At 42.1% G+C, this 26747-nt stretch overlaps 1 protein-coding gene and 1 long non-coding RNA gene across 5 annotated transcripts in view; one reads left to right on the forward strand and one right to left on the reverse strand.

Moving 5' to 3' along the window:
• The window catches only part of LOC137377656 (uncharacterized), a 26842-nt gene extending 18109 nt beyond the window's left edge, over window positions 1-8733 (reverse strand). The window contains exon 1 of the long non-coding RNA XR_010976452.1: window positions 8613-8733. This is a non-coding gene — a long non-coding RNA (uncharacterized lncRNA). The remainder of the gene's footprint in view (window positions 1-8612) is intronic.
• The window catches only part of LOC137377653 (H(+)/Cl(-) exchange transporter 5), a 125664-nt gene continuing 107424 nt past the window's right edge, over window positions 8508-26747 (forward strand). Inside the window, exon 1 of one of the 4 annotated variants that reach the window (XM_068047544.1) lies at window positions 8508-8724. In XM_068047544.1, the coding sequence (XP_067903645.1) occupies window positions 8544-8724 (181 nt within the window). In that variant the 5' untranslated portion in view covers window positions 8508-8543. Of the gene's footprint in view, window positions 8725-8777; window positions 9066-26747 lie in introns of those variants that run through there. The other 3 variants (XM_068047545.1, XM_068047548.1, XM_068047546.1) reach the window with 3 other exon arrangements.

The following is a 26747-nucleotide window of genomic DNA, read 5'->3' on the forward strand; positions in this document are numbered from 1 at the left end:
CCAATCAAGGCCCTTAAGTGGCCAATTAACTGGCACTTAAGGGCCTCCGCCCACCACCACGGGTATTTTACCCTTGGCTGGTGGGTGGTTGAGGCCTCAAAAAGCCCATCTGATGAAAGCAGGCGGCCTTCTTGCGTGCTGTGGGCAGGTCCTTATGATCGGGCACCCTGTGCCCCACGGAAGACTGCCCCCAAAGCCCTAACCACCCCCAATGCACAACATTCCCCCAGCCGACCCCCCTTGCTTTCCGGGGCCTGACCGATTGTCCCCGGCGAGGCCCTAAAAACACCTTTTTGTCTGGGCCGTCCTTCATCTTCTTCCGATGCCTGGGTGAAGTCCCAGCACTGGCCACTGCTCCCGGTGGTGCTGCTGGGACTAAGAACTGCTGGCCCATTGATTGGCCTACAGCTCCATTAGGCTGGACTTCCTGCCTCAACGAGGTGGTCAGTTAATTAAAGGCCTGGGGAGCAAAAAATTCCAGTCCGTCTCCCCAGGCTCAGCGGAGGCAGGCTCGCCGCCGACTTTTCAGCCAGTGGACGGGGCCTCCTGCCCAATGAAAAATTCCAGCCTCAGAATCCAGGCCAGGAGTCGGTGGGGGAGGATGGACCCCATGCTGTCTCATTGGGAATTATGTGATATTTGCTATTTGTCACCCAGACTAAAGATGTTCTGCCCATAAATTTTTCTTGTGTTCAACAAAAAAGGAGAAACTGACCCTTTCAGTGGTTCCTCTGTGACAGTTTGAGGGCTCTGTTCCTTTTATATACTGAGCGTAATGTACTAACCAGTGGATGGTTCTTCACATATTAAGGCTGCTCTCATAGTCTGGTGTGCTCCCTGTATGTGACAGATTTATGTATGCCAACCCTCCAATTATTCCTTTATGTACTTACATGCACTTAAGAGCACCAATTAGAAAATATATGTTTCAAGTATAATTACATTTTTAAACAATTTTCATCCAAATTGACCATTTAAGGTTAGAAAACTGATGTTCAAAATAGGTAAATGTACTGCTTGGTGTGATAATGAACTATTCAAATCAAGTTGCCAAGTTTGCTGATTTATTGTGAGTTAGCTGATCCAGGTATGGTAGCTGTGCTGCTACAATTGGCCTAATTAACCCTGGGTTAGGGAGGAGAAAAATCAGCCAAGAAGCTTACTTCCGATCACTACTGATTACTCCCTTGGAAAGTGTGTGTGTCTGGACATCAGAAGAGGGAATATGGGACTCAACTATGATGCTTCCTCTGAATAAAAAGAGTCTTCTGCCTAGACTCGCTTGAAGAATTGGCATTTTGTGGTGAGATACCAGAAGGCTGCCAGTGACTCTGCAGGGCATTAGCTATGAGGAGAGGTCGGAAAAACTCGGATTGTTTTCACTGGAACGACGGAGGATGAGGGGCGACATGATAGAGGTTTACAAAGTTAGGAGCGGCATAGACAGAGTGGATAGTCAGAAGCTTTTTCCCAGGGTGGAAGAGTCAGTTACTAGGGAACATAGGTTTAAGGTGCGAGGGGCAAAGTTTAGAGGGGATGTGCGAGGCACGTTTTTTACACAGAGGGTGGTGAGTGCCTGGAACTTGCTGCCAGGGGAGGTGGTGGAAGCAGATAACGATAGCGACGTTTAAGAGACATCTTGACAAATATATGAATAGGAAGGGAATAGAGGGATATGGGCCCCGGAAGTGCAGAAGGTGTTAGTTTAGGCAGGCATCAAGATCGGCGCAGGCTTGGAGGGCCGAATGGCCTGTTCCTGTGCTGTACTGTTCTTTGTTCATACCACAATACACAGCACCGTCAGAAAGAAAGTGGGTATAAAATTGGGGGGATCTGGGGAATAATTAAAATAACAATGCTGAAAAACAAAGATCAGTCTGTTCAGGCCACTCATAATAGCTGTTTACTGTGAGCACTCATTTTGTGGCTGTGGCTTGTACTTCATTTATAATGTTACTAGGATGACACTTTTTGATGTGGCAGCAGATATAATCTACATAAAATGTGTGTTCTCAATCAGCCTCTGACGACCACATTTAAACCATAAAGCACAGGAGCAAAGGGTGACTCAGAGATAATGGTAAATGCATAAGTATTTTACATGTCAGTTGAGATGAAGATAGTTTTATTTATATATTGATGTACAGAGTAGAGCATTCTGAACCTGGTTATGCTTTCAATCCAAATAGATAATGCCACTACAAAATGGAGATGTAGCAGGCTTAAATGGTGCTACATGGCAGTAACATATTTGCAGAGTTCAGGTACTGTCTCTGTTGTAATGGTAGTAAATGACTGAAAAGGGAACTGGAATGTTTGTCAAAATCAATGACTGTTGACAAATCCACTAATCATTAAACTGGCCAGTGGAACTATTAAGGGTTGATTCCACATTCAGAGTCCAGGGAAAAAGAGACATTTACAAGGAGCATTGGTTGGGAAATTGAGGGCCCACATACTCTTATTTTTTATCCTTTTAAATTAACGTGTGTAAGATTAGGGGCTACGAGCTCACAATTTCCTGACCTATGATCCACTTGAGCTCGGCTCTTGGAAGAACCTTATTGGGAATTCAGTCCTATGTCTTATCCCACTGAGTAAATTTGGGTTATTTGTTGAACAGTGCAAAGGATAATCTATCTTGGAAACAAACAACATGACATGGACTTTACTACAATTCAAGTGAGATCTGATCTTTTGGCATTGTTGCTGCAGTAGTGACTATGCAGACCAGAGGATCCCAGGTTTTATTACATGCTGAGTTAGTTGATCGTAGTTGGGACAACAGTTGACATGCTACAAGTGACTTTAGTGCCAATCAGTTAAGATTTCTGTTCCTTAATTTATAAATGTATTGATGTCTGGATCATGCTCTTCTGTGGTGCATTCCATCTGTCCCTGTCTTAATGTGCTCAAGAAAAATTGTTAGTTTAGCAAGGTACTGAACCCTGTTCTTGACCTCTGTCAATGTGGTCATGCCATCAGATGTGGCACTGGCTGATTTTCCTTTGTTCTCTTTCCTATCTCAGTAGCCATTTTACCACCCCATTACTGTATTAGTTGAGGTCAGCTAATTCACTGGAGCTCAGTATGAGTTAGTGCTTTCAGAAGTGGAAGGGAGAAAAATCAAATCAACTGAATCTCACTCTTTGATAGAGTGTGCACTCTCCTATGATGGCAACCACCCCTTTTATTACCATTTTTCACATTAGAGTCATAGAGAGATACAGCACTGAAACAGGCCCTTTGGCTCACCGAGTCTGTGCCGACCATCAACCACCCATTTATACTAATCCTACATTAATCCCATATTCCTTACCACATCCCCACCTTCCCTCAATTCTCCTACCACCTACCTACACTAGGGGCAATTTACAATGGCTAATTTACCTAACAACCTGCAAGTCTTTGGCTGTGGGCGGAAACCGGAGCACCTGGCAGAAACCCACACAGTCACAGGAAGAACTTGCAAACTCCGCACAGGCAGTACCCAGAACCAAACCCGGGTCGCTGGAGCTGTGAGGCTGCGGTGCTAACCACTGCGCCTCCCGACATTGTTTAACTGAGAGCCAGTACAGATGCAATGGACCACTTCCCATGTTGTAAAATTGTATGGTTGGTTCCCTACAGGTCATGCAATTTTTTTCTGAGATAGTGGGTTGGATGCAAAAGGCCAGTCTACTGTCAATGCTGCTCTCAGATTATCACCAAGACATGCACAATAACATTTTGGTAAAGACCCTATTTCTAATTTTTAGGAGTATTAACTGCACCTTAATTTCACTCTTCCCATCTGAAACTTAGTGATTCTGGTTAAAATTTGTTACTAGGTTTATGTGCGTTACATAAATAAGGCAGGATTGTCCAGTGTATAGCAATTGGTGCTTTTTATGTCCAATGGGAAATAGAAATGCTGAAGTTAATTCAATTTAAAGATACCATTACCTAGACTTTTAACTTTGCATAGTGATTTTAATAGCAGAAGATATTGTTTAGATAACTAAAGATTTTAATAATTAAGGGTTGGGGCTTGGTGTTTCTGGCAGCTGTGGACAAATCTCGTGTGTAGACGTGAATCAGGGATGCATCACGCAACTTTTATTTTTGGCCCTGCTTCTGTAGGGGCAGGGTCTACACCACACAGTGTATTGTAATAACTAGGTGCCAAAGGGCCTGTTTCAGTGCTGTATCTCTAAATAAAAAAAATAAAATAATGTACAAAAACTCTAAAACACTCAGAAAAAAATGAAAATAATTTTTTTTTGTAATTAAAAGCATTAAGCAAAATTTCTGAGCTAAGAGTATTGTTCGGATAAGGATTTTATGTGACATGCTGAGGGGAACTGGTTTGTGCCAGAGCCTGACTGAGATGCTAAGATTATTGCAGATCAGGCTCCCCTCTTCCCCACCCCTCCCCTTATTACTGAGTCTGGCTGCTAATATACCTGGCACTCTTTCCTATCTGTGCTGCTGATTACAGATTAGAGATCTAGCAATATGTATCCTAGTGCTAGCAGTGATGCAGAGGCAGGATTGTGGTTCAACCTATTCGTAGCCAGACTGGAGAGAGGCTAGGTGGGGAAAGAGAATGGATGGCAATGAAAGGGTAGAAGTGCATTGAGGATTGAAAGCGGATGGCAATGAAAGGAGGAGAAAGCATGGTATTGCAGTGAGGGATTCAGAGCACAGAAGTGCTAGCATTAACTGAGAGGAAGTGGGAAAAGTGCCAGCTTGAACTTGGATCATAGAATGACACAGCACAGAAGGAGGCCATTCAGCTCTTTGAAAGAGAGTCCCATGCCCCTGCCCTTTCCCCACAGCCCTGCATTTTCTTCTCTTTCATGACTACACGGCAAAAGCAGCTAATGCGTGAAGCAAAATGTAATGCTGGATTCAAACCTGTGTTCCCTAGTTAATTTCTCTTCCCTGCCCCACTGAAGGCCCATTCCCCATTATCTCTTTTTTTGATTCCCATTTGGAACTATCTTTTTTGCTTCACGTACCAGCGCAAAATATGGCATCTCACCCAATTTGTTGCAACTGCAATCCGGCTAACTACTCTGAACGCAATTACTTCATCCATCCACCAACTGCTCACTATTCTTCAGTACCATGCCTCAATTAGAAAATACACCAAAAATTGTCAATACTTACTTTACCAATACTCATGACTCTCTCAACTTACTTCTCCAATGCACTTAATTCCTCCTACACCATTCTCTAAAACTTACAAACCAAATAACCTGTTCCCATAGACCACATCATCTCATCTACAGCAATGTATGGCACACCAGATCTACTTTCTTCCAAAAGACCCTGGCGTAGAAACCTGCATGGCCCATTATAGAAAGTAGGAAAATAACTCCTGCTTGAATTCTGGAGGGGGGAGTGGCAGAGTACCAAGTGGGAAGGTTGTAGGAGAGTGTTTATTGGAACAGTGGCATTTTGGATGGGTGACAGTGAGCTGAATTTTTCCAGCCCGCCGGAGGTAGCTTTGGAGGTGTGGGGTTGAGGAAAATGCAATCTACTCAGGTCGGGGTGTCTCTGCAACGTATTCCCGCCCCCGTGCACTTTTCCTGCAGGCAGTATCCCAGCTTCAATGGCTACTCACCGGGCAGTGGTGGGTAGCCAGTTAAGGCACTTAATGGAGCAAGTAGCCCCTATTATGAAATAGGATCACAATTTTTCTGTTGGCACATGGGCCCCCTGCTGTATCAGGAGCCCCAAAATTGAGTGGAGACGGTTTCACAGCAGGAGGTCTGATGTGATACTCAAAATCTTCAAGCATTCAACCGTCGCACCAAAACACTCTGGATACATTTTTACCAGATCTTCCTTGCTTCTGATTGGAGGGTACTTTTCAATGGGTGTGATACCTTCAACCTTCATTGAGGCCTCCTTCATCTCATGGTTTACTGAAAGCAGCTGCAGCTCTTTGCAGCTGCTTAAGCCCAGGATAGCTAGACCATCTGTTTCAGAGACGTAGAATATACAGTTAATGTATTTTCCTTTGTGTGTCCCTCTGACTTGGGTCGTTCCTAGCTATTGAATCTCAGTTCCATCATATGCTGTCTTTTGCCTGGATCCCAAAGATCTTAATCAAGCAATAAAAAGGAATCACTACTCTACTCCAACACTGGAAGAGATCACACATGATGTTGCTCAGTTTCAGAGCATCTTTCTTTGAGTAACCATTCTCTTTCAAATATTTAGGAAAGATCTTCTGGTACAGCCTGAGCGAATTATGTTACTCTGCTCCAGGATCAAGCTTCAGCTTTAGATTTGTGGTTGTGGGCTTACCTCTCACCTCCTTCCTGATCCATATGGTTGAGAATTTTTTTTCTTTGGGAACTTTCACATCCAGACATTTCATGTAGGTCTATGGATCTTATGTCTATTGCATTCTCAAACTCCCCCATCATTTTCCAGGGTATGGATGTTTTATTTCTCATTTGCCCTGTTGCTCTGCCTCTGGTAATTCCTTTTACCATCTACTTTCTTTGTCGTACACTTCTTTCCCAGTGATTGGGCTTTCCATATGCTCTGTAGTTTGATCTGTATGTGGGACATTTCTTTCTGTCTGTGAACTCGTGGTCATCCACATCTCTTACACATCTTTCTCTCTCTCTGGTAGGCATTCCTTTATTGCTGTTTCATTGCATCAACCCTGTTTCTCTTCCCTTGTCTTAACTGAAAGCCAGCCATTTGGGTAATCAGCATCTTCATCTGTCTATTCTTGGCTTCATGTGCTCTGGCATATTGTAAGCTTGTCCTTTCCAGTTAAAACTTTTTGTACATCAGGGTGTGCAGAGCCCCACCTAAGCTGATCTACCAGCCTTTCATCCATGTCCTTGAATTTACACTTGCTGGTTACGTTTCTCAATCTCATTAAGAAATCGTCAATAGGCTCACTGGGTTCCTACCTCAGACTCTGAACTTCATAACAGTGGATCCTATGGTTTTTGGCTGAAGATGTATGCTGAATTTCTCAAAAATCTTGTCTGGGTTTTTCTCGTCGTCCTCACTCATTTCCCGGCTATTGAAAAGATCTAATCCTTTCTCTCCTGTCCGCAAAAGGATGTAGCTGACCTCATTTGTGCCGTTCAGAAAGCTAATATCAATTTGCACTTTTGCTTAAACTTTTCGAATGCCTCCACGACGTTGTTGGGCTCACAATTCATCATGCACTGGAACTGCGCATTAATTGGCAGCAGTGGCCATCTCATTTTTCACACGATCTGCACAGTGTTTTTTTTCCTGGCACTAATTCGAGTTGTTTTTCACTGCCAAATTCAATATTTACATTGCTCATAGGGTTTGAATTCTACTTACAATCACCTTGCTGCCACCATATTATGTCTTGTGGTTCCCAGAGCTTCTTAAATAATCACACTTTAGACAGATACTGGAGCTTGTATCATGCTTTCTCACTTCTCTCCATTTGTGGCATAATTTGTTTCAGCAGGTTGTAGTGCAGTAGAGACGTGGCATTGTGGAGATATACATATGCTTGAACCATGTAGTTCCCAAGTCATTTTGGATAATACAACTATGTAAAATAGGGTGAGAGGAGGCTTGTATGGAGTGTCAACACCAGTTGTTGGGCTGAATGGTCTGTTTCCAAGGTGTAAATTCCATGTTTTAAATAGGTACAAAAGCCTCGTAACTACTTATTTTACAAGTGAGGGCTGTTATTGAGTAGTCTGCTTTTGGATTGGGGGTGGTGGTTGGTGTTGTGTCAGCTTTCTTGATGCTAATAGCCATGTTTTTTAGGTTGGCATACGTGTGTTTGAGGCATGTTCATACAAATCTCAAGACACTGCAGTTAGTCAGTTGGTTAGCTGGGCCCAGACTTTTAAGGATCCACAGTTGCTCATCATTGGAAACTCAACATTGACAGCCAAATAAAAACATAAAATGCTGGAAATACCCAGCAGGTCTGGCAACATCTTTGGAGAGAGAAGCAGAGTTAACATTACAGGTCAATGACCTTTCATCAGAAATGAGAAAAGCCAACTTGGGCACTGCTGTCTATGTCAGTTGCAACATTGGCAAATTTACTGTGGGAAGTAAGGGAACAAAAATATAATTCTGTAAAGCTAAATAACCAAGGAAATCATTAAGTAATTGTAAATAACCAATGAAAATATGTATTTTTTGAAGGAGTATAAACAAATCAAGTACTTGGATCTTGAACATCTACTGGAAAGGTGGAAAAACGAATTGAAAAACAAATAACTGAGGATCGAGGAACATTTTTTCTCCTTGAATACGTTTTATAATTTGTTTTGGTAGATAAATATATCTGTGGGGACTTTTGCCTTTCATTCAATGAGTTATTGCTTCTTCAGTTCTGGATCACCTGTAAGCAACGCTAGGGTATTCACGAACAGTGAAGCTCTGAGCCTCGGTATCCCTTTTGGTGCGAATCCTGTCCCTGGCTCAGGATGCGCTGCTAACTCACGCTGTACAAGGCCCGGTATCCATGGTGAGTGTGGGCCCGCTATCACTTCCGGGTCAGTTGCCGCGGTAGCGGGGCTGTGATGTGTCGGTGCTTTAAACCAGCGGGAAGCCGGGCTGCAGTGCGAGCTAGAGCTCGTCCCAGTACTTACTGTGTTTCTCTCTGCCTTTGGTGTGTTGATGTTGCCGAGCACAGTCCCGGCCTGATCTCAGGATCGAGCGCGCGCGGGGGAGGAGGACAGCGACAGAGGCTCCAGCTGTCAGGTGGGTGACTGACTCACTTGTCTGTTTCTAATCGCCGCTTGGGGTCCTGCTTGATCATCTCCGTCAATTTTATTTAACGGGTTTATCTCTAGGCTCATCAGTGGACGGGTCTGAGCTTTAAGCTGCATTTGATCCGCTGGGTCTGTAGCAGTTTTGTTACAAATAAGCGTGACAAGGGAGTTGAACTGTTGCCGTTTCGTTGTCTTCGAGCTACAGTATTTTCTGTGATTTTTAATTTTTTGCATCCAAGACCAGAACTTGTAAAATACAATTTCCCTCTGAAGGAACAGATCTCATGGATATTTGAGCAGTTTATACAGCCAGTCAAGTAACTTGCGAAGGTTTGTCATGTGATTGTTAATTTTAATGGGCATTTTGTTCAGCGATATGACTGTGTTCCTGAAGCAGTAACTGTGTACTTAGTATCACTGATGACGTTAACGTGAGGCTCAAGGGATCTTTTTATTAAGTTATTTTTCAGTAATTTTACAATGGATTTGTAATAGATTCATGAACTCGCTTTGGAAGAACTTTGCTCATTGCCTGGTGTGTTAGTGTCATATAGGTTGGAAAGTGGCCAGTTTGATTTTTGGTTTCTGCTAGGTTAACTGATCTCAGCTGGGGCCTTGGTACACTTGCTTTATGGAAGGAAATACATAAGGTTCCTGTTTTGGGTGTAGATACCCTTGCCAGAAAACACATTTGTGGGGATCCTTGGTGAGGACAGGATTTGTTTTGGTTTTGATTCCCTACTGAGTTGAATTGACTGCTGATGTAATGTAGGATTAAATGCCCATCTGGGAAGATTGAAACAATCACCTACCTTTCAATCTTAACAAGTAGGCATATATCAAGATGAATTAGTGCTTTTTAAAGAACAAAAGGAGAAATTGGACAATTTTTTAAAAAAAACTCTATTTTGAGTAGGGCATATCTGGTGACAATGGTGGTGGCAATAGCAGTTTCTGCAAGCAGTGCAGAGGTAACTGCAGGTGTCAGCTCAATCGCTAATAATCCACATCTTCCAGCCTTTAACCCCTAAATCTAAACACTAGATCATGTGGCATTAATTGTGTGATGCAGGATTAGCTGTGTTGTTAATTGTCACTTTGTTTTGAATATTATTTCCCTTTCTGCACACATGGTATAAATGCAGTTTACAAGATTATAATGGAGAGCACCAAGAATTGGATTTTGTTCATTCTTAGATATATGTCATCTTTTTTATTATTACCAATCAATCTTTTGTGTTACATCTGGATAATTAAGAGCAATTTGAATTTTTCAGGTCTGACAAGATTAGAAAGAAGGCTAATGGAACTAATGTAGAGATTAGGAATGTGAGGAGGGGAAAATGTGAAAAACTTAGCCCTGTTCAAAATTGAGGCCTCAGCATTGTTTTTGCTCATCTTCTGTTCTCAAGATTCAGATTCGTTGTTCCTATCCTCTTCCAGAGCATTCTCTCATACCATCCTTATTCCATATTTTTTCCTTCTGGCTCTTTCATCCCCCCACCCCCAAAACATACACACACAGCTTTCATCAAACTCATATAATAAAAGCAAAATACTGCAAATGCTGGAAATCTGAAATAAAAACAAGAAATGCTGAAAATACTCAGCAGGTCTGGCAGCATCTGTGGAGAGAGAAGCAGAGTTAACGTTTCAGGTCAGTTCTGATGAAGGGTCACTGACCTGAAACGTTAACTCTGCTTTTCTCTCCACAGATGCTGCCAGACCTGCTGAATATTTCCAGCATTTCTTGCTTTTATTTCATCAAACTCATTGTCCATGAAGCCTACCACAAATCTACACTTGGAATCATAGAATCTTATAGCACAAAAGGAGGCTTTTTGACCCATTGTGTTGGCTCTTGGAAAGAGCTATCCAAATAGTCCCACTCCCACTTTCTAAGGCTTTCATGTCCTTTCTATATTTGGAAGATCGAATACAGGTGGGAAGTACACAGTAAATGGCAGAACCCTTAGGAGTATTGACAGGCAGAGAGATCTGGGCGTACAGGTCCACAGGTCACTGAAAGTGGCAACGCAAGTGGATAAGGTAGTCAAGAAGGCATACGGCATGATTGCCCTCATCGGTCGGGGCATAGAGTATAAAAATTGGCAAGTCATGCTGCAGCTGTACAGAACCTTAGTTAGGCCACACTTAGAATATTGTGTGCAAATCTGGTCGCCACACTACCAGAAGGACGTGGAGGCTTTGGAGAGGGTACAGAAGACATTTACCAGGATGTTGCCTGGTCTGGAGGGCATTAGCTATGAGGAGAGGTTGGATAAACACGGATTGTTTTCACTGGAACGACAGAGGTGGAGGGACGACATGATAGAGGTTTGCAAAGTTGAGTGGCATGGACAGAGTGGATAGTCAGAAGCTTTTTCCCAGGGTGGAAGAGTCAGTTACTAGGGGACATAGGTTTAAGGTGCGAAGGGCAAAGTTTAGAGGGGATGTGCGAGGCAAGTTCTTTACACAGAGGGTGGTGAGTGCCTGGAACTTGTTTCCGGGGGAGGTGGTGGAAGCAGGTACGATAGCAATGTTTAAGAGGCATCTTGACAAGTACATGAATAGGAAGGGAATAGAGGGATATGGTCCCCGGAAGTGCAGAAGGTTTTAGTTTAGACAGGCATCAAGATCGGCGCAGGCTTGGAGGGCCGAATGGCCTGTTCCTGTGCTGTACTGTTCTTTGTTCTTTGTTTGTATAATAGGGAGCCCAAAATTGGATGTAATCTAACTGCGGTATAACTGCTGCCCCTGACATACTTTGTACCAATATGTCGCCATCTTTTTGCTCTTCTACTCCGAATGTCCCAATACATGCATCAGTAGGATTTTCCAGAATAATTGGAAAGGTAAACCTTCTTGTGTTGTGAAATAATTTCATTTCTATATTAGAAAGCATTTTCAAGAAAGCTGAGTTTCAGGTAAAGTTTCACATTTGTTATCTGCTGCTTAATCCTAAATTCAGAGACAACATATGTCACAGAGAGTTAAGTGGCACTGAGATGTGACCATCATATGAGCTTTATGTTGTTAGAATTCTAAGACCACTAGAATTTGAAATCAATTGGTAATAGAATATTTATTTTCAGGAATATTTTATTTACCTGCATCTTTCTTCATGGTATGAAGTTATTTCTGTGCAATGTTTCCCCAAACAAAAATAACTGAAATTAATTTCAGTTTTTCATCAAGACAAAGGCTAATTATGAGCACATACAGGGTATGGAGGGACCCAAAATTATACACCAGTGGGATTTTCCTGATGTCTTTTCTGAACCTGTTGAAACTAATTGATAGAGATTGATTGCTATAATTAGTCAACAACTCCATTAGCATTGTATTGTGTGACTACCAGGACAGTAGAATGTGAACTGGATGGACCTTGGTCTTTCACCATCTAGCAATGTTCCTGTATAAGGGGTAAGATTCAATGGGTAATGGGTTCCTTCCAATATTCTTAAGTACCATTGTTATCAGTTGAGGTAATGGGTAACATTTGGCCTTTGTGTTCCTGGGTTAGCCATCATTTCTGAGTGTCATCAAGTGACAACTTCAAGAAGTGTCTATCCATGGACATTGGGTGATGGGACTCACTGTCAAGGTTTGTAATTGAAAACTTAGAGGGTATTTGATACCAGCATCAATACTTCAGGTGAAGAGGAGGGAAATACTAACATGCAAATTGCCTGTGGTACAATTTTGTCAAATGTTTATAGTTATGCTCTGTATTCTGGAATTTAGAGCAGCAAATACTTTATTGATCAAAATGCATTTTTGTTTTCACTGCAGTCATTTAGATCATAGAATTGTTTTACTGGAAAATAACGTAAAATCAAATGAATACCTGCACATAGATTTTTGTAACCTGTATGTCCAGAAGTGCAACCAATTTCTTGCCACTTGGCCACCTTATGCAAAATTCATTACTGTGACTTTCCAAGATTTAGACTGGAGTGACCAATATACCAGTTGTTAAAAGTTAATGTATGAAAGCTTTTTATTTCAAACCTTGATCTTTCAGTTTCTCATTTTAAAAATTGAGACACTTGCATTAGAATGAGAACTATGAGAACATGCTTTAGTTCAAAGCAGTAGACTGGCTGCAAACAAGTGGCAATTTTTATTTTAAACTCACTCTATACTTGGATCATTATGAAGAGATTAGTTAGCGACACTCATGTTAATTGTTAATCTAAATTATTATGAAGATCAAGCATTTGTAAAATGGTATAAAAGAGGAAAAAAGTGTAGCTTGCTTTTGGTGAAGTTCCGCAGTGTGGTAGGAAATATAAAACTGCTTTAGATGATGTTTAAAGTCGAATGGCTGGTTACTTAGTGCTGTAAGCTAAACAGTATATTGTGTGACCTGTTAAAGGACATTCCTGAAGTGCCTGCCAATCATACACACACCCTTTTTTCCCAGGTACTTGGCAATTAGAACAGCTGTGTTTTAGATAAAAATAAATACTTGAATTTATATGATGCAAGAGTGGTAAGTGGCAAGAAATTAGTTGAACTTCTGGACATACAGGTTACAAAAATCTATGTGCAGGTATTCATTTGATTTTACATTATTTTCCAGTAAAACAATTCTATGATCGAAATGACTGCAGTGAAAACAAAAATGCATTTTGATCAATAAAGTATTTGCTGCTCTAAATTCCAGAATACAGAGCATGATTTTATCATGTCAAAATAGAATGGTTACAGCACAGAAGGAGGCTATTAGGCCTGTTGTGTCCATGCTGTCTCTCTGCAAGTGAAACTTAGCTAGTCCCACAACTGCCCTTTCCCCATAGCCCTGCAAAGTTTTCTCTTCAGCTGCTTGTTCAATTTCCTTTTAAAAGCCATGATTGAATCTGCCTCTAGCACATACTCAGGCAGTGCATTCCAGATCCTAACCACTCATTACATAAAAAAGTTCTTCTACATGTTGCCATTGGTTCTTTTACCATTCACCTTAAATTGGTGTCCTCTAGTTTTCAACCCTTCTGCCTCATTATTTTGAACACCTCTGTCAAATCTCCTCTCAACCTTCCCTACTCTAAAGAGAACAGCCCCAGATTCTCCAATCTGTCCATGTAACTGAAGTCCCACACCCAGGAACCATGCTCATAAATCTTCTCTACACCCTCTCTAAAGCCTTCACATCCTTCCTACAATATGGTGCCCAGAACTGGGCATGCTACTCCAGTTGAGGCTGAACCATTGTTTTATTAAGATTCGTCATAACTTTCTTGCTTTTGTACTCTATGTCTCTATTTATAAATCTCAGGATCCCATATGCCTTTTTAACCCATTTTCTCAACCTTCCTGGCCACCTTCAATGATTTGTCATCTGCCAAAAACAGAATTGCCCAAAATAAGATGATAGGGTAGTAAATGATTAAGCTGTGACTCTGATTTTACAAAAAAAAAGTCAAATTGGGATCAGCCAAATATCTCAGTGATTCTGTATCTGTACCATCACTTCCCCCTCTAAGCATTCAAGAACATAATAACAAGAAATAGGAGCAGGAGTAGACCATATGGCCCCTCGAACTTGCTGCGCCATTCAGTACAACCATGGCTGATCTTCTGCCTCAACTCCGCTTTCCCACTCTCTCCCCATATCCCTTGATTTCCTGAGAGATCAAAAATCTATCTATCCCAGCCTTGAATATATTCAACAATGGAGAATCCACAGTCCTCTGGGGTAGAGAATTTAAGATTCACAACACTGAAAACATTTCTCTTCTAAGTCCTAAATGATTGACCCCTTAAGCTGTGGCTGTGCCCCCGTGTTCTAAATTCCCCAGCTGTGGAAGCAACCCCTCAGTGTATACCCTGTCAACACCTTCAGAATCTTGTACGTTTCAATGTGATCACCTCTCATTCTTCTAAATTTCAGACGATATAGGCCCAATTTACAGTCATAGGCCAACCCTTTCATCCCAGGAACCAATCTTGTGAACCTTGACTGTACCACTTCAAAGGCAAGTACATCCTTCCTTAGATTTGGAGACTAAAACTGCACACAGTACTCCCGATGTGGTCTCATCAAAGCCATATACAATTGTAGCAAGACTTCCTTCTTCTTGTAGTTTAATCCCCTTGCAATAAAGGCCAACATGCCATTTGTTCCGAATTGCTTGCTGTACCTGCATGCTAACTTTCTGCATTCCTTGTACAAGTACACCCAAGTCTCTCTCAACATCAATATTTGGAAGTTTCAAGCCTTATGAAAAATTTTCTGCCTTTTTATTCTTACTGCCAAAGCAAATAACTTCACACTTGCTGCCCCCCCCCCCACCCCCATTATACTGCATCTGTCACCTTGTTGCCCACTCACCTAACCTGTCTATATCTCTTTTGCAGCCTGCATCCTCCTCACAGCTTCCTCACAGCTTACATTCCCACCTAACATTGTATCGTCAGCAAACTTGGATACATTACTCTTGGTCTCTTCTACTAAGTAATTAATATAGATTGTAAATAGCTCAGGCCCCAGCACTGATCCTTGCAGCAATCCACTATTATAACTTGCCAACTTGAAAATGCTCCGTTTGTCCCTGCTCTCTGTTATCTGTCCATCATCCAAACCTCCATCCATGCTAATATATTACCGCCAACTCCATAAGCTCTTATATTGCTTATTAACCTTTGTGTGGCACATCATTGAATGCCTTTTGGAAATCCAATTACATTTACAAGCTCCCCTTTTTCTACCCTACTAATTACCTTCTAAAAAAAAATTGTCAAACGCTGCTTCCCTTTTGTAAAACCATGATGATTCTGTCTAATCATACTATGCTTTTTAAGTGCATTGTTAAGACTTCCTTAATAATAGATTCCCAGCATTTTCCCAACAAATGATGTGAGGCTAACTGACCTGTGTTTCCCTGTTTTCTCTTTACCACCTTTCTTGAATAGTGGTGTTCCATTTGCTCGCTTCCAATCTACTGGGACCATTCTAAAATCTAGGGAATTTTGGAAAATCATCATCCGTGCATCCAATGTCTCTGCAGCTACCTCTTTTAGAACTCTAGGATGTAGCCATCAGGTCCTGGGGATTTGTCGGCTTTTAGTCCCTTACGTTTCGGTAATGCTTTTTCTCTGCTGATAATTACTTTAAGTTCCTCACTTTTATTAGCTCCTTGGTTACCCTCTATTTCTGGTATGTAATTTGTGTCTTCTACTGTAAAGACACAAAAAATATTTGTTCAACGATTCTGTCACTTCCTGATTCCCCTTAATTTCTGTCGTCTCTGTCTCTTAGGGATCATTGTTTACTTCTGTTTCATTTCCCTTCCCAATGCAGGATTACTTTGTTACTGTCCCTCCCTATAAATGCATTTAGTTTCAAAATTGAAGTAAACCTTAAACAATTCTTGTGGTGTTGTGCATGTGTATACTTCTATGTTTTGACACTTACAATTGGTATTCAGAAACTGTATCTGTGGCCTATTTTGCATTGCTACTAGAATTTCAGTGAAATGCAATAGATGTGTGAAATTTTTTTGGCACCTTTTCAGTAGAATTTCAGTAAATTGCAGTGTCCATTTGAATTTTTGTACTATGCCCACTTGAATTATGCAAACACCTACCTTACAATTATAGATTCAGAACTTCCAAATTTGCGTTCTGTCTGGGGAGGGAATTTTAGGTGTGAAACCTAGGCTGAAGTATTGTTGGTTACAGATGTCTTGATGAAGGTAGTGTTTGGAGGCCCAACCATCTTCAGCTGTTTCATCAATGATGCCCCCTGCAACATAAGGTCAGAAGTGAGGATGTTCACTGTTGATTGCACAGTCTTCAGTACCATTCACAACTCCTCAGATACTGAAGCAGTCCGTGCCCGCATGCATCAAGACCTGGACAACGTTCAGGCTTGGGCTGATAAGTGGCAATGTCCATCTCCAACAAGAGAGAATCTAACCATCTCCGCTTGACATTCAGTAGTATTACCATTGCTCACTCCCCCACTATCAACATCCTGGGGGTTACAATTGAGCAGAAACTTAACTGGACCATCCATATAAATACTGTGGCTACAAAATCAGGCCAGAGGCTGGGAATTCTGTGGCGAGTAACTCATCCCCTGACTTCCCAAAGACTGTCCACCATCTACAAGGTACAAGTCGGGAGAGTGATGGAATACTCTCCACTTGCTTGGATGAGCGCAGCTTCAACAACGCTCAAGAAGCTTGACACCAACCAGGCCAAAGCAGCCTGCATGATCAGCACTCCGTGCACTACATTAAAAATTCACTTCTTCCACCACCAGTTCACAGTAGCAGCAGTGTGTAACACAGCACAGATTTGTAAAAGGCAGATCATACGTCACTAATCTAATTGAATTTTTTGATGAAGTAACAGAAGATTGATGACCGGAATATGGTGGATGTTGTCTATATGGATTTTAAGAAAGCGTTTGGCAAAGTACCACATAAAAGGCTGCTTATCAAAATTGAGGCTCATGGAATAGGAGAGTCGGTGTCCATTGCATCAAGAAAATTGGCTTAAGGATGGAAAACAGCAAGTCGTGGTAAATGGTTGTTTTTCAAACTGGAGGATGGTAAAGAGTGTTGCTCCCCAAGGGTCAGTGCTGGGACCACTGCTCTTTTTTCTATATATAAATGACCGGGATCTTGGAATACAGTGTAGAATCTCAAAATTTGCCGATAATACCAAATGTGGAGGAGTTGCAAACAGTGAGGATGATACAAACCGCCTGCAACAGGACACATAGGCTAGCAGAATGGGCAGACAAGTAGCAGGAATTTAATACAGACAAGTGTGAGGTGATGCAATTTGGCAGAAGGGATAGGGTGAAGCAACATAGACTTAATGGCGCAGTTCTAAAGAGTGTGCAGGAACAGAGGGACCTGAGTGGGGTTCATGTGTATTGATCTTTGAAGATGGCAGGACATATTGAGTGGTTAGATGAGCGTATGGGATCTTGGGCTTCATAAATAGGGGCATAGAGTACAAAAGCAGGGAAGTTATGTTTCCTCAGATACTGAAGCAATCCGTGCTAGCATGCACCAAGACCTGGACAACATTCGGGCTTGGACTAATAAGTGGCAAGTAAGATTCGTGCCAGACAATGGCCATCTCCAACAAGGGATAATCTAACCATCTCCCCTAGACATTCAGCGGCATTACCGTGCTGAGTCCCCCATCAACATCCTGGGGGTTACCATTGACTAGAAATTTAAATGGACCAGCTACACAATATGTTATCCCCGACTTCCCAAAGCTCTGGTTAGGCACCAACTGGAGTATTACATTCAGTTCTGGTCACCACACTTTAGGAAAGATGTGAGGGTCTTTGAGAGGGTGCAGATGAGATTTACCAGAATGGTTCCAGGGATGGAGGATTTTAGTTACAAGGTTAGGCTGAAAATGCCAGGGTTATTCTCCCTGGCGCAAAGGAGATTAAGTAGAGATTTGATAGAGGTATATAAGATTATGACAGACTTAGAACACCCATGTGTTTGCTGTTTTTTCACTTAAAAACTGATCACACAAAATTCACTTCCACTGTGAAAATTTAAAATTTCTGCATTTTCACTTGTGGTTGATGCTGTATTGTCAATTGATAAAGTGCCACATAACAGGTTTGTCAGCAAAGTTGAAGCCTATGGAATAAAAGGGACAGTGGCAGCATGAACATGAAGTTGGCTGAGTGACGGGAAACCGAGAATAGCAGTGAAAGATAGTTTTTCGATTGGAGGAAGGTATGTGGTGGAGTTCCCCAGGGGTCGGTTTTGGGACCACTGCTTTTCTTGATCTATATTAATGACCTAGTCTTGGCTGTGCAGGAAACGATTTGAAAATGACACAAAACTTGGAAGTATTGTGAACCACAAGGAGGATAATGATGGTCTTCAAGAGGACATAGACAGGCTGGTGGAATGGGTGAACACATGGCCGATGAAACTTAATTCAGAGAAGTGTGAAGTGATTCATTTTGGTAGGAAGAATAAGGAAAGACAATACAAAATAAAGGATACAATTCTAAAGGGTTGCAGGAATAGAGGGAGCTTGGGGTATATGTGCGCAAATCATTGAAGGTGGTAGTGCAGGTTGAGAAAGCGGTTAATAAGCCATACGGGTTCCTGGGCTTTATAAGTAGAGGCATAGAGTACAAAAGCAAGGAAGTTAAGACAAACCTTTATAAAACACTGGTTCGGCCTCAACTGGAATATTATGCCCAATTCTGGGCATCGCTGGATTCTGCATTTTGCTCGCAGATCACCACATTGCTGCAGTGCAGCCTGAATGCCTGCACGACTGACTCACCGACTGACCGTCTCTTCCTTCAGCTATGGAGCAGCTCTGGAGCCCGCGCCATCTCCCTTCGAGATCTGCCGTCGTCTTGGCGCTACTTTATGAGGTTAGGTTTATCACTGATTTCTGGGTGTTCTCACCGCTGCCGCCATGTTGTGTATTGTGGTAGCATAGATTGACTGTTTAAAAAAAGTCTCGGGCTCTTTGTGAGGCTAAAGAATAACTCATTTATTATATACTGATGTAACTATTTACACTCTCCCCAAGCCTGTCTAGCCAGCTCACCTCGTGCTGCTTCTGGTTTCTCTTCAGCTGAATAACCATGTGACTATTATATCATCATCACTACAGTGGGTGGGGTTTACTCTCACTGCTTAAAACCTTAACCCTTTCAGGCCCTTATACTACAGTTGCAGCGATAGCTACTTATTCAGCAAACTTGGTTTTGTATCGTTCAATAGCATTAATACATTAGAACTACTAGCAATTTAAAACCAAAAGTATGTGTAATGTGAATAGTAATATGTCTCTATTTTTCAAACATTGAGTGCATATCATTTATTCTTTGCTAAATGTCCTTTTCTCTCCTCTGTGCTGAAGCTTCCATCTGATGCTGAGGTAGAGTTCCACAAATAACAGCAGCAAAGGTGAACTTACATCATGTGTGAGCTTGGACAGGTAGTTTAATTATGTAAGGCATCAAAGAATAACCAATGCTGTTCTCACCTGTCCATCAGGGAGCATGGGTGAGGCCAATGATTTGTTATGGGACGCTTCCCCAAAAATTATGGCACTTTTGCTGAAGAGAGCAGCTTGCAAAGAAAACATGATAAACAATGGTCACAGTCATGGTGGTTGTTATTTATGACTTTGACTAGGGTAGTTTCGAGAGTGCTAGGCACGGAGCTGTGTGGTAATGACCTGTTCAAGGACTTGAGAGAGACTGAGAGAGGGTGGTTAGCAAGAACAGAAGATTTGAGGGTGGTTTTTTGTGATGCTTTTGAAGGGAAGAGGGGTAGTGTCTAAAAACAGAATTGTTGACTGTCAGATAGCAGAGGGGGCCACCCTACATGTCTTTCTGTATTCAGATAATAAGATAAACCAAACTCTGGATATATGATGTATATCGTTATATGTGATTCATATACGTGATTCCAGGATGGTACGTTGCCCCCCTGGAGCAAGGGTCATGGATATCACCAAGCAGCTACAGAACATTCTGGAGGGTGAGGGTGTACAGCCGGAGGTCGTGGTCCACATTAGTACCAACGATATAGCAAGTCCAAAAGAGGGATAGGGTCCTGCAGGCTGAGTTTAGGGAGTTAGGAAAGAGATTAGCAAGCAGGACCACAAGAGTAGTAATCTCCAGATTACTCCCAAGGCCATATGCTAGTGAGTATAGTGATAGGGAAATACACCAGATGAATGTGTGGCTGGAGAGATGGTGCAGGAGGGAGGGCTTCAGATTTCTGGGGCATTGGGACTGGCTCTGAGAAGGTGGGACCTGTACAAGCCAGACGGTCCACACCTGAACAGGACTGGGACAAATATCCTTGCAGGAAAGTTTGCTAGTAACTCTGAAAGACAGAAGAAGCAAGGGTTAAAAAGTGTGGAACACAGGAATTTGGCAGTGTTAAAGGATATTTATTAAAATGCAAGGAGTATAGTAAATAAATAAAATGTGTTGAGGGCACAGATAGACACATGGCAACACGATATCATTGCTATAACGGAAACTTGGCTTAAAGAGGGGCAGGAATGGCAGCTCAACATCCCTGGATATAGAGTTTTCAGGCGTGATAGAGACGGAGATTAAAAAGGAGGGGATGTAGCATTATTAGTTAAGGAATCAAAAACAGCTTTGAGGAGGAATGATATGCTCAATGAATCATCAAATGTGGCCATATGGGTGTAGCTCAAAAAAAAAAGGGGGCAGCTACATTACTGGGAGTGTACTGTAGTCCCCCAAATAGTGAGAGGGAGATTGAAGAACAAATATGTAGGCAGATTTCTGCATACAAAAACTTTAGGGCAATAATAGTTGAGGATTTCAATTACCCCAGTATCAACTGGGATACAAACAGTGTGAAGGGCACAGACATGACAAAATTCTTGAACTATGTTCAAGAGAACTTCTATAGCCAGCACGTAATAAGCCCAATGAGAGGGGGTGCAATTCTAGGTTTAGTCTTCGGTAATGAAGCTGGGCAAGTGGATGAAGTAACAGTGGATGATCATTTTGGAGATAGTGACCACAATATAGTTAGTTTTAGCATAATCATAGAAAAGGACAAAGATAAAACAGAAGCAAAGGTTCTAAATTGGGGGAAGGCAAACTTTACAAAACTGAGAGGTAACCTGGCGAAAGTGGACTGGATGCAGCTACTTGAAGGAAAATCAGTGGCAAACCAGTGGGAGGCATTCAAGAGCGAGATACTACGGGCACAGTGTAGGCATGTCCCTACAAAGATTAAGGGTGGTATTGCCAAATCTAGAGGTTATCTGAAAGCTTACAGGGTAAGGTAAAGCAAAAAAAGAAAGCTTATGACGATCACAAATATCTTAATACTTTAGAAAGCCTAGAGGAGTTAGAAAGTGCAGGGATGTAGTAAAAAAGGAAATTAGAAAAGCAAAGAGAGGACATGAAAAATTATTGGCAGGTAAAATCAAAGAAAACCCAAAGATGACTTATCAGTGCATTAAGAGCAAGAGGATAACTAAGGAAAGGGTAAAGCCTATCAGAGATGTACAGGGGAACTTATGCTTGGATGCAGAAGATGCGGGCAGGGTTCTGAATGAGATTTTTGTCTCTGTCTTCACAAAAGAGAGGGTTGATGCAGACATTGTAGTTAAAGAGGAGTGTGAAATATTATGTACAATAAGAACAATGAGAGTGGAAATGCTTGAGGGTCTGACATCCCTGAAAATCGCCAGGACCGGATGGATTGCATCCCAGGTTGTTACGGGAAGCCAGGGAGGAAATAGCCGATGCGCTGAGGATCATCTTCAAATTCTCACTAGATACAGGTGAGGTACCAGATGATTGGAGGTCTGCAAACTTTGTACCATTGTTTAACAAAGGTGCGAGGGAAAAGCCGGGTAATTATAGGCCAGTCAGTCTGACCTCGTTGGTGGGTAAATTGTTAGAATGTGTTCTGAGGGACTGGATAAACTGTCACTTAGAAAGGCGTAGATTAATCAGGGATAGTCAGAATGGATTTGTTAGGGGAAGGTCACGTCTTACTAACTTGATTGAGTTTTTTGAGGAAGTGACGAGGAGGATTGATGAGGGTAGTGCAGTGGATGTGGTCTACATGGATTTTAGTAAGGCATTTGACAAGGTCCCGCATGGCAGACTGGTCAGTAAAATGAAAGCCCATGGGAAACAGAGGAATGTGGCAGGTTGGATCCACAATTGGCTCAGTGACAGGAAACAAAGGGTAGTAGTCGACGGATGTTTTTGTGAATGGAAAGCAGTTTTCAGTGGTGTTTCACAGGGCTCAGTGTTGGGTCCCTTGCTATCGGTGGTATATATTAGTGATTTGGACTTAAATGTGGGTGGCATGATTGGGAAATTTGCTGATGACACAAAAATTAGCCGTATAGTTAATAATGAGGAGGAAAGCCTCCAGAATGATATCAATGTTTTGGTTGAGTGGGCGGAAAAGTGGCAAATGGAATTCAATCCAGAGAAGTGTGAGGTAATGCATTTGGGGAAGGCAAACAAAAAGAGGGAATATACAATAAACGGGAGGATATTGCGAGGGGTAGAGGAAGTGAGAGACTTTGGAGTGCATGTCCACAGGTCCCTGAAGGTGACAAGTGAATAGAGTGGTGAAGAAGGCTTATGGATTACTTTCCTTTATTGGCCGAGGTATAGAGTACAAAAGCAGGGATGTGATGCTGGAACTGTAGAGCATTGGTTAGGCCACACCTGGAGTATTGCATGCAGTTCTGGTCCTCGCATTACAGAAATGACATAATTGCTCTGGAGAGAGTATAGAGGAGATTTACAAGAATGTTGCCAGGGCTTAGAGGTTGTAGCTATGAGGAAAGACTGGAGAGGCTAGGATTGTTTTCCCTGGATTGAGGATGCTGAGGGGTGAATTGATTTGAGGTGTACAAAATTATGAGGGGCCGAGATTGAGTGGACAGGAAGGACCTGTTTCCCCTGACGGGGAGATCAGTTACCAGGGGCCCAGATTTAAGGTGATTGGTAGAAGGATTAGAGGGGACATGGGGGGAAACTTTTTCACCCAGAGGGTGGTGGGTGTCTGGAATTCGCTGCCAGGAATGGTGGTGGAGGCAGAGACCCCCAATTCTTTATAAAAGGAACCTGGATATGTACCTGAGGTGCTGTAACCTGCAGGACTATAGACGAAGTGCTGGAAGGTGGGATTAGTTTTGGGCAGCGGCTGGCACAGACACAATTGGGCTGAATGGCCTCCTTCTGTGCTGTACTTTTTCTATGGTTCTATGAGCAAATATTCTCATACCTGGCCTCCACATAACTCCTAACAGGCACCAGTAAGGCACCTGCCATCTCTATGGGTAGCTTATTTTGTGCTAGCCACCTTGATGCCCCTGATGTCCAAATAGAGTGCAATGTACCAAGCTTGTTTATCACTAACAGTTCAATCCAAGTCCTCGTGACGGGCTCGGCAAGAAATGTGCTATGAAACTGCAGACTGTCCAGGCTTTCCAGTGGCTGGTCAGAGCCTTCTTCTGAATTAAAAAAGTTAAAATTCAATATATTTTAAATATTATGTAAATTATGAATCCAACTTGGATGAGCATGTGTCAGCCTGATTATTACCATGTTCAGATAACTGGTCATTTGTTCAGCATGCTGAGTGAACCTACACTTGAGAATTTAAGTACAGTACCTTCATGAACTAAACAGACTTCAGAAAATTAAGTGTAAGTTGACGAGAAGTATGATTACAGTGTTCTGTTTTTAGTTATTACTCCAGATAATTTTCTCTGGTTCAGCAATTTAGATTGCTCTGCAAGGAAAGCAATCCCTCACTCCCAGTGAAATGGAATCTGCCTTTACCTGTCTTAATATCTAGAATGTGACCCCATACATCAAATTAAAATGCTCATTACTGTATTCCCACTTGCTTAGTTATATCGCATACCCTGAAATAAACTTCCTTGACTTGAGAAAGTACCAGAATAAGCACTCCACTGGCCTGTGGATTAGACTATAAACTACTGACCAAGTTTATCATGCAATAGATGGATAAATGACCAGTAGCAGTAATACACTGTAGATTTATAATAGTTACTAGCTTAACTGTTCCTCCTCAGAGTGATAGAAAATTAAAAGAAAGTTGTGTCTACTATGCTAAGCACAATGGGAACTGGAATTGGCTCAAGGTCTCTGACTTAACCATAGAAAAGTAGAAAATTTATGCTACAGAAGGAAGCCATTTGGCCCATCATGTCTAACTTTGTGTGATAATTTGCTGCTGACCGTGTATGGGGTCTCTCTGATGGCTTCAGTTGGGCTACTCAGTTGATACAAGACAGGGAAAGATGTAATTTCAAAATTTGGCCTGAAAAGGAATTGTAAATATATATCTCAAATAGAATTATTAATCAAACATACATATAAGCAAAGTCTATGGAATGTTTGTATTGCCACACAAGTGCCAAGCAAAGACCATCTCCCCTTGACATTCAACGCCATTACCCTCGCTGAATCATCCATCATCAAAATCCTGGAGTTTATCATTGACCAGAAACTGAACTGGACCAGCCATATAAATACCGTGGCTACGCGAGCAGGTCAGAGGCTGGGAATTCTATGGCGAGAAACTCAACTCCTGACTCCCCAAAGCCTGTCCACCATCTACAAGGCACAAGTCAGGAGTGTGATGGAATACTTTCCACTTGCCTGGATGGGTGGAGCTCCAACAACACTCAAGAAGCTCGACACCATCTAGGACAAAGCAGCCTGCTGGATTGGCACCCCATCCACCACTTTAAACATTCACTCCCTCCATCACCGAAGCACAGTGGCAGCAGTGTGTATCATCTACAAGATGCACTACAGCAAGTCACCAAGCCTCCTTCGACACCACCTTCCAAGCCCATGACCTCCACCACCGAGAAGGACAAGGCCAACAGATGCTTGGGAACACCACTACCTGTAAGTTCCCCTCCGAGTCACACACCATCCTGATTCACTGTTCCTTCACTGTTGCTCTGTCAAAAACCTAGAACTCCATTCCACAGATGTGGATGTATCTATACCAGATGGACTACAGTGGCTCAAGAAGGCAGCTCACCATCACCTTCTCAAGGGCAATTAGGGATGGGCAACAAATGCTGGCCTTGATAGCGATACTCACATCCCATGATAGAATAAAAAAAATGAACTAAGTAACTTGGCCTTCCTTTGGATATCTGTCACAGCCATGCTATCTGTTCTGGGGCTATTGATTGTGAAAGCAAGCTTAGGCCATTTTCTAAAGTGAACCCATATGCCCTATGACAAATCAAGAAGCCATCATGTACAGAAATATCTCATGTATGATTAGAGGACATGAATATAAAGCTGTTTATACATTGATGGCAGGTATATGGTACACCTGCTGCTAATGGACTGTCACTAGAAAGGAGACAAACATACTTGCAATGCTGTTCTGGACCTAACGTTACTTCAATCCAAGTAAAGCTTATAGACTGGTATAGTAAAACTGACAATGCAGGCCTTGGAGGTCATAAACTGCTGCCTTTTGCATCAATATAAAAGAACCTTTAAAACTTGTAGGCCTGGAACAAGGTAAGACATTATTATCCTTGCCCTCCTGTTATGAATCTGTTAGGGACCGTTAACTTTTAAAAAGAGAAACTTTAATTCCAAGTTATTAATGAAAAAATTACACCACAAGATTTCACATTTTAAACAACAACGTTACTGTACGTGAGTTAAACAAAGCAAAACACTACTAACTTAACACTACTAACTTAAATTCAACATTTATACTTTAAACTCTAAATCTGAACAGAACACTCTCGTTGGGTCAAAATCCTGGAACTCTCTTCCTAACAGCACTGTGGGTGTACCTACGCCATGTGGACTGCCGCGGTTCAAGAAGGTGGCTCACCACCACCTTCTCCAGGGCAATTAGGGATGGGAAATAAATGCTGGCCTAGTCACCGATATCCACATCCCATGAAAGAGTTAAAAAAACACTCCTGTTTGTCTATTGCTTCCACTCCAAGAGTCCTCTATGTTACAGGATCTTGGCAATTTGTTACCTTCTCGGGGGACAAATTCAAATTGTTGCACGGCACTTCGGAATTTCTTTGATTTCCTTAATTTCTTAGCAATCTACTGATGTATCAGATCTCCCAGATCTAGATTTCCCATTTGAACACGGGCCTTACTCAAAACACAAACACCCCTGCTTCCCAAAAACCTCTTTGCTCCTGAGTCCAACTGACTTCCAAAAGCCAACAGCTTTCCAAGAGCTGACTGACAGATCAAAACACCAACAGGCACCCCCTGCATAATCTAACTCCATAACCATGTGGTACATGTGGGATGTCCCAGATAGCAATTTAAGTCAATTACCTCTCCAACTCCCAAAACATCTCCCTGATTTTGATAGTCACATGAATAATTGATATTGCTAATAATAGAACAATTTCTTCTAAACTTTCTCATTTCAACTGCGCAACTAAATGAGTCCACCTGGAGTGTTTTGGATCTCACCT

The sequence above is a fragment of the Heterodontus francisci genome, chromosome 15 (assembly GCF_036365525.1).
Source record: "Heterodontus francisci isolate sHetFra1 chromosome 15, sHetFra1.hap1, whole genome shotgun sequence".
NCBI lineage: Eukaryota > Metazoa > Chordata > Chondrichthyes > Heterodontiformes > Heterodontidae > Heterodontus > Heterodontus francisci.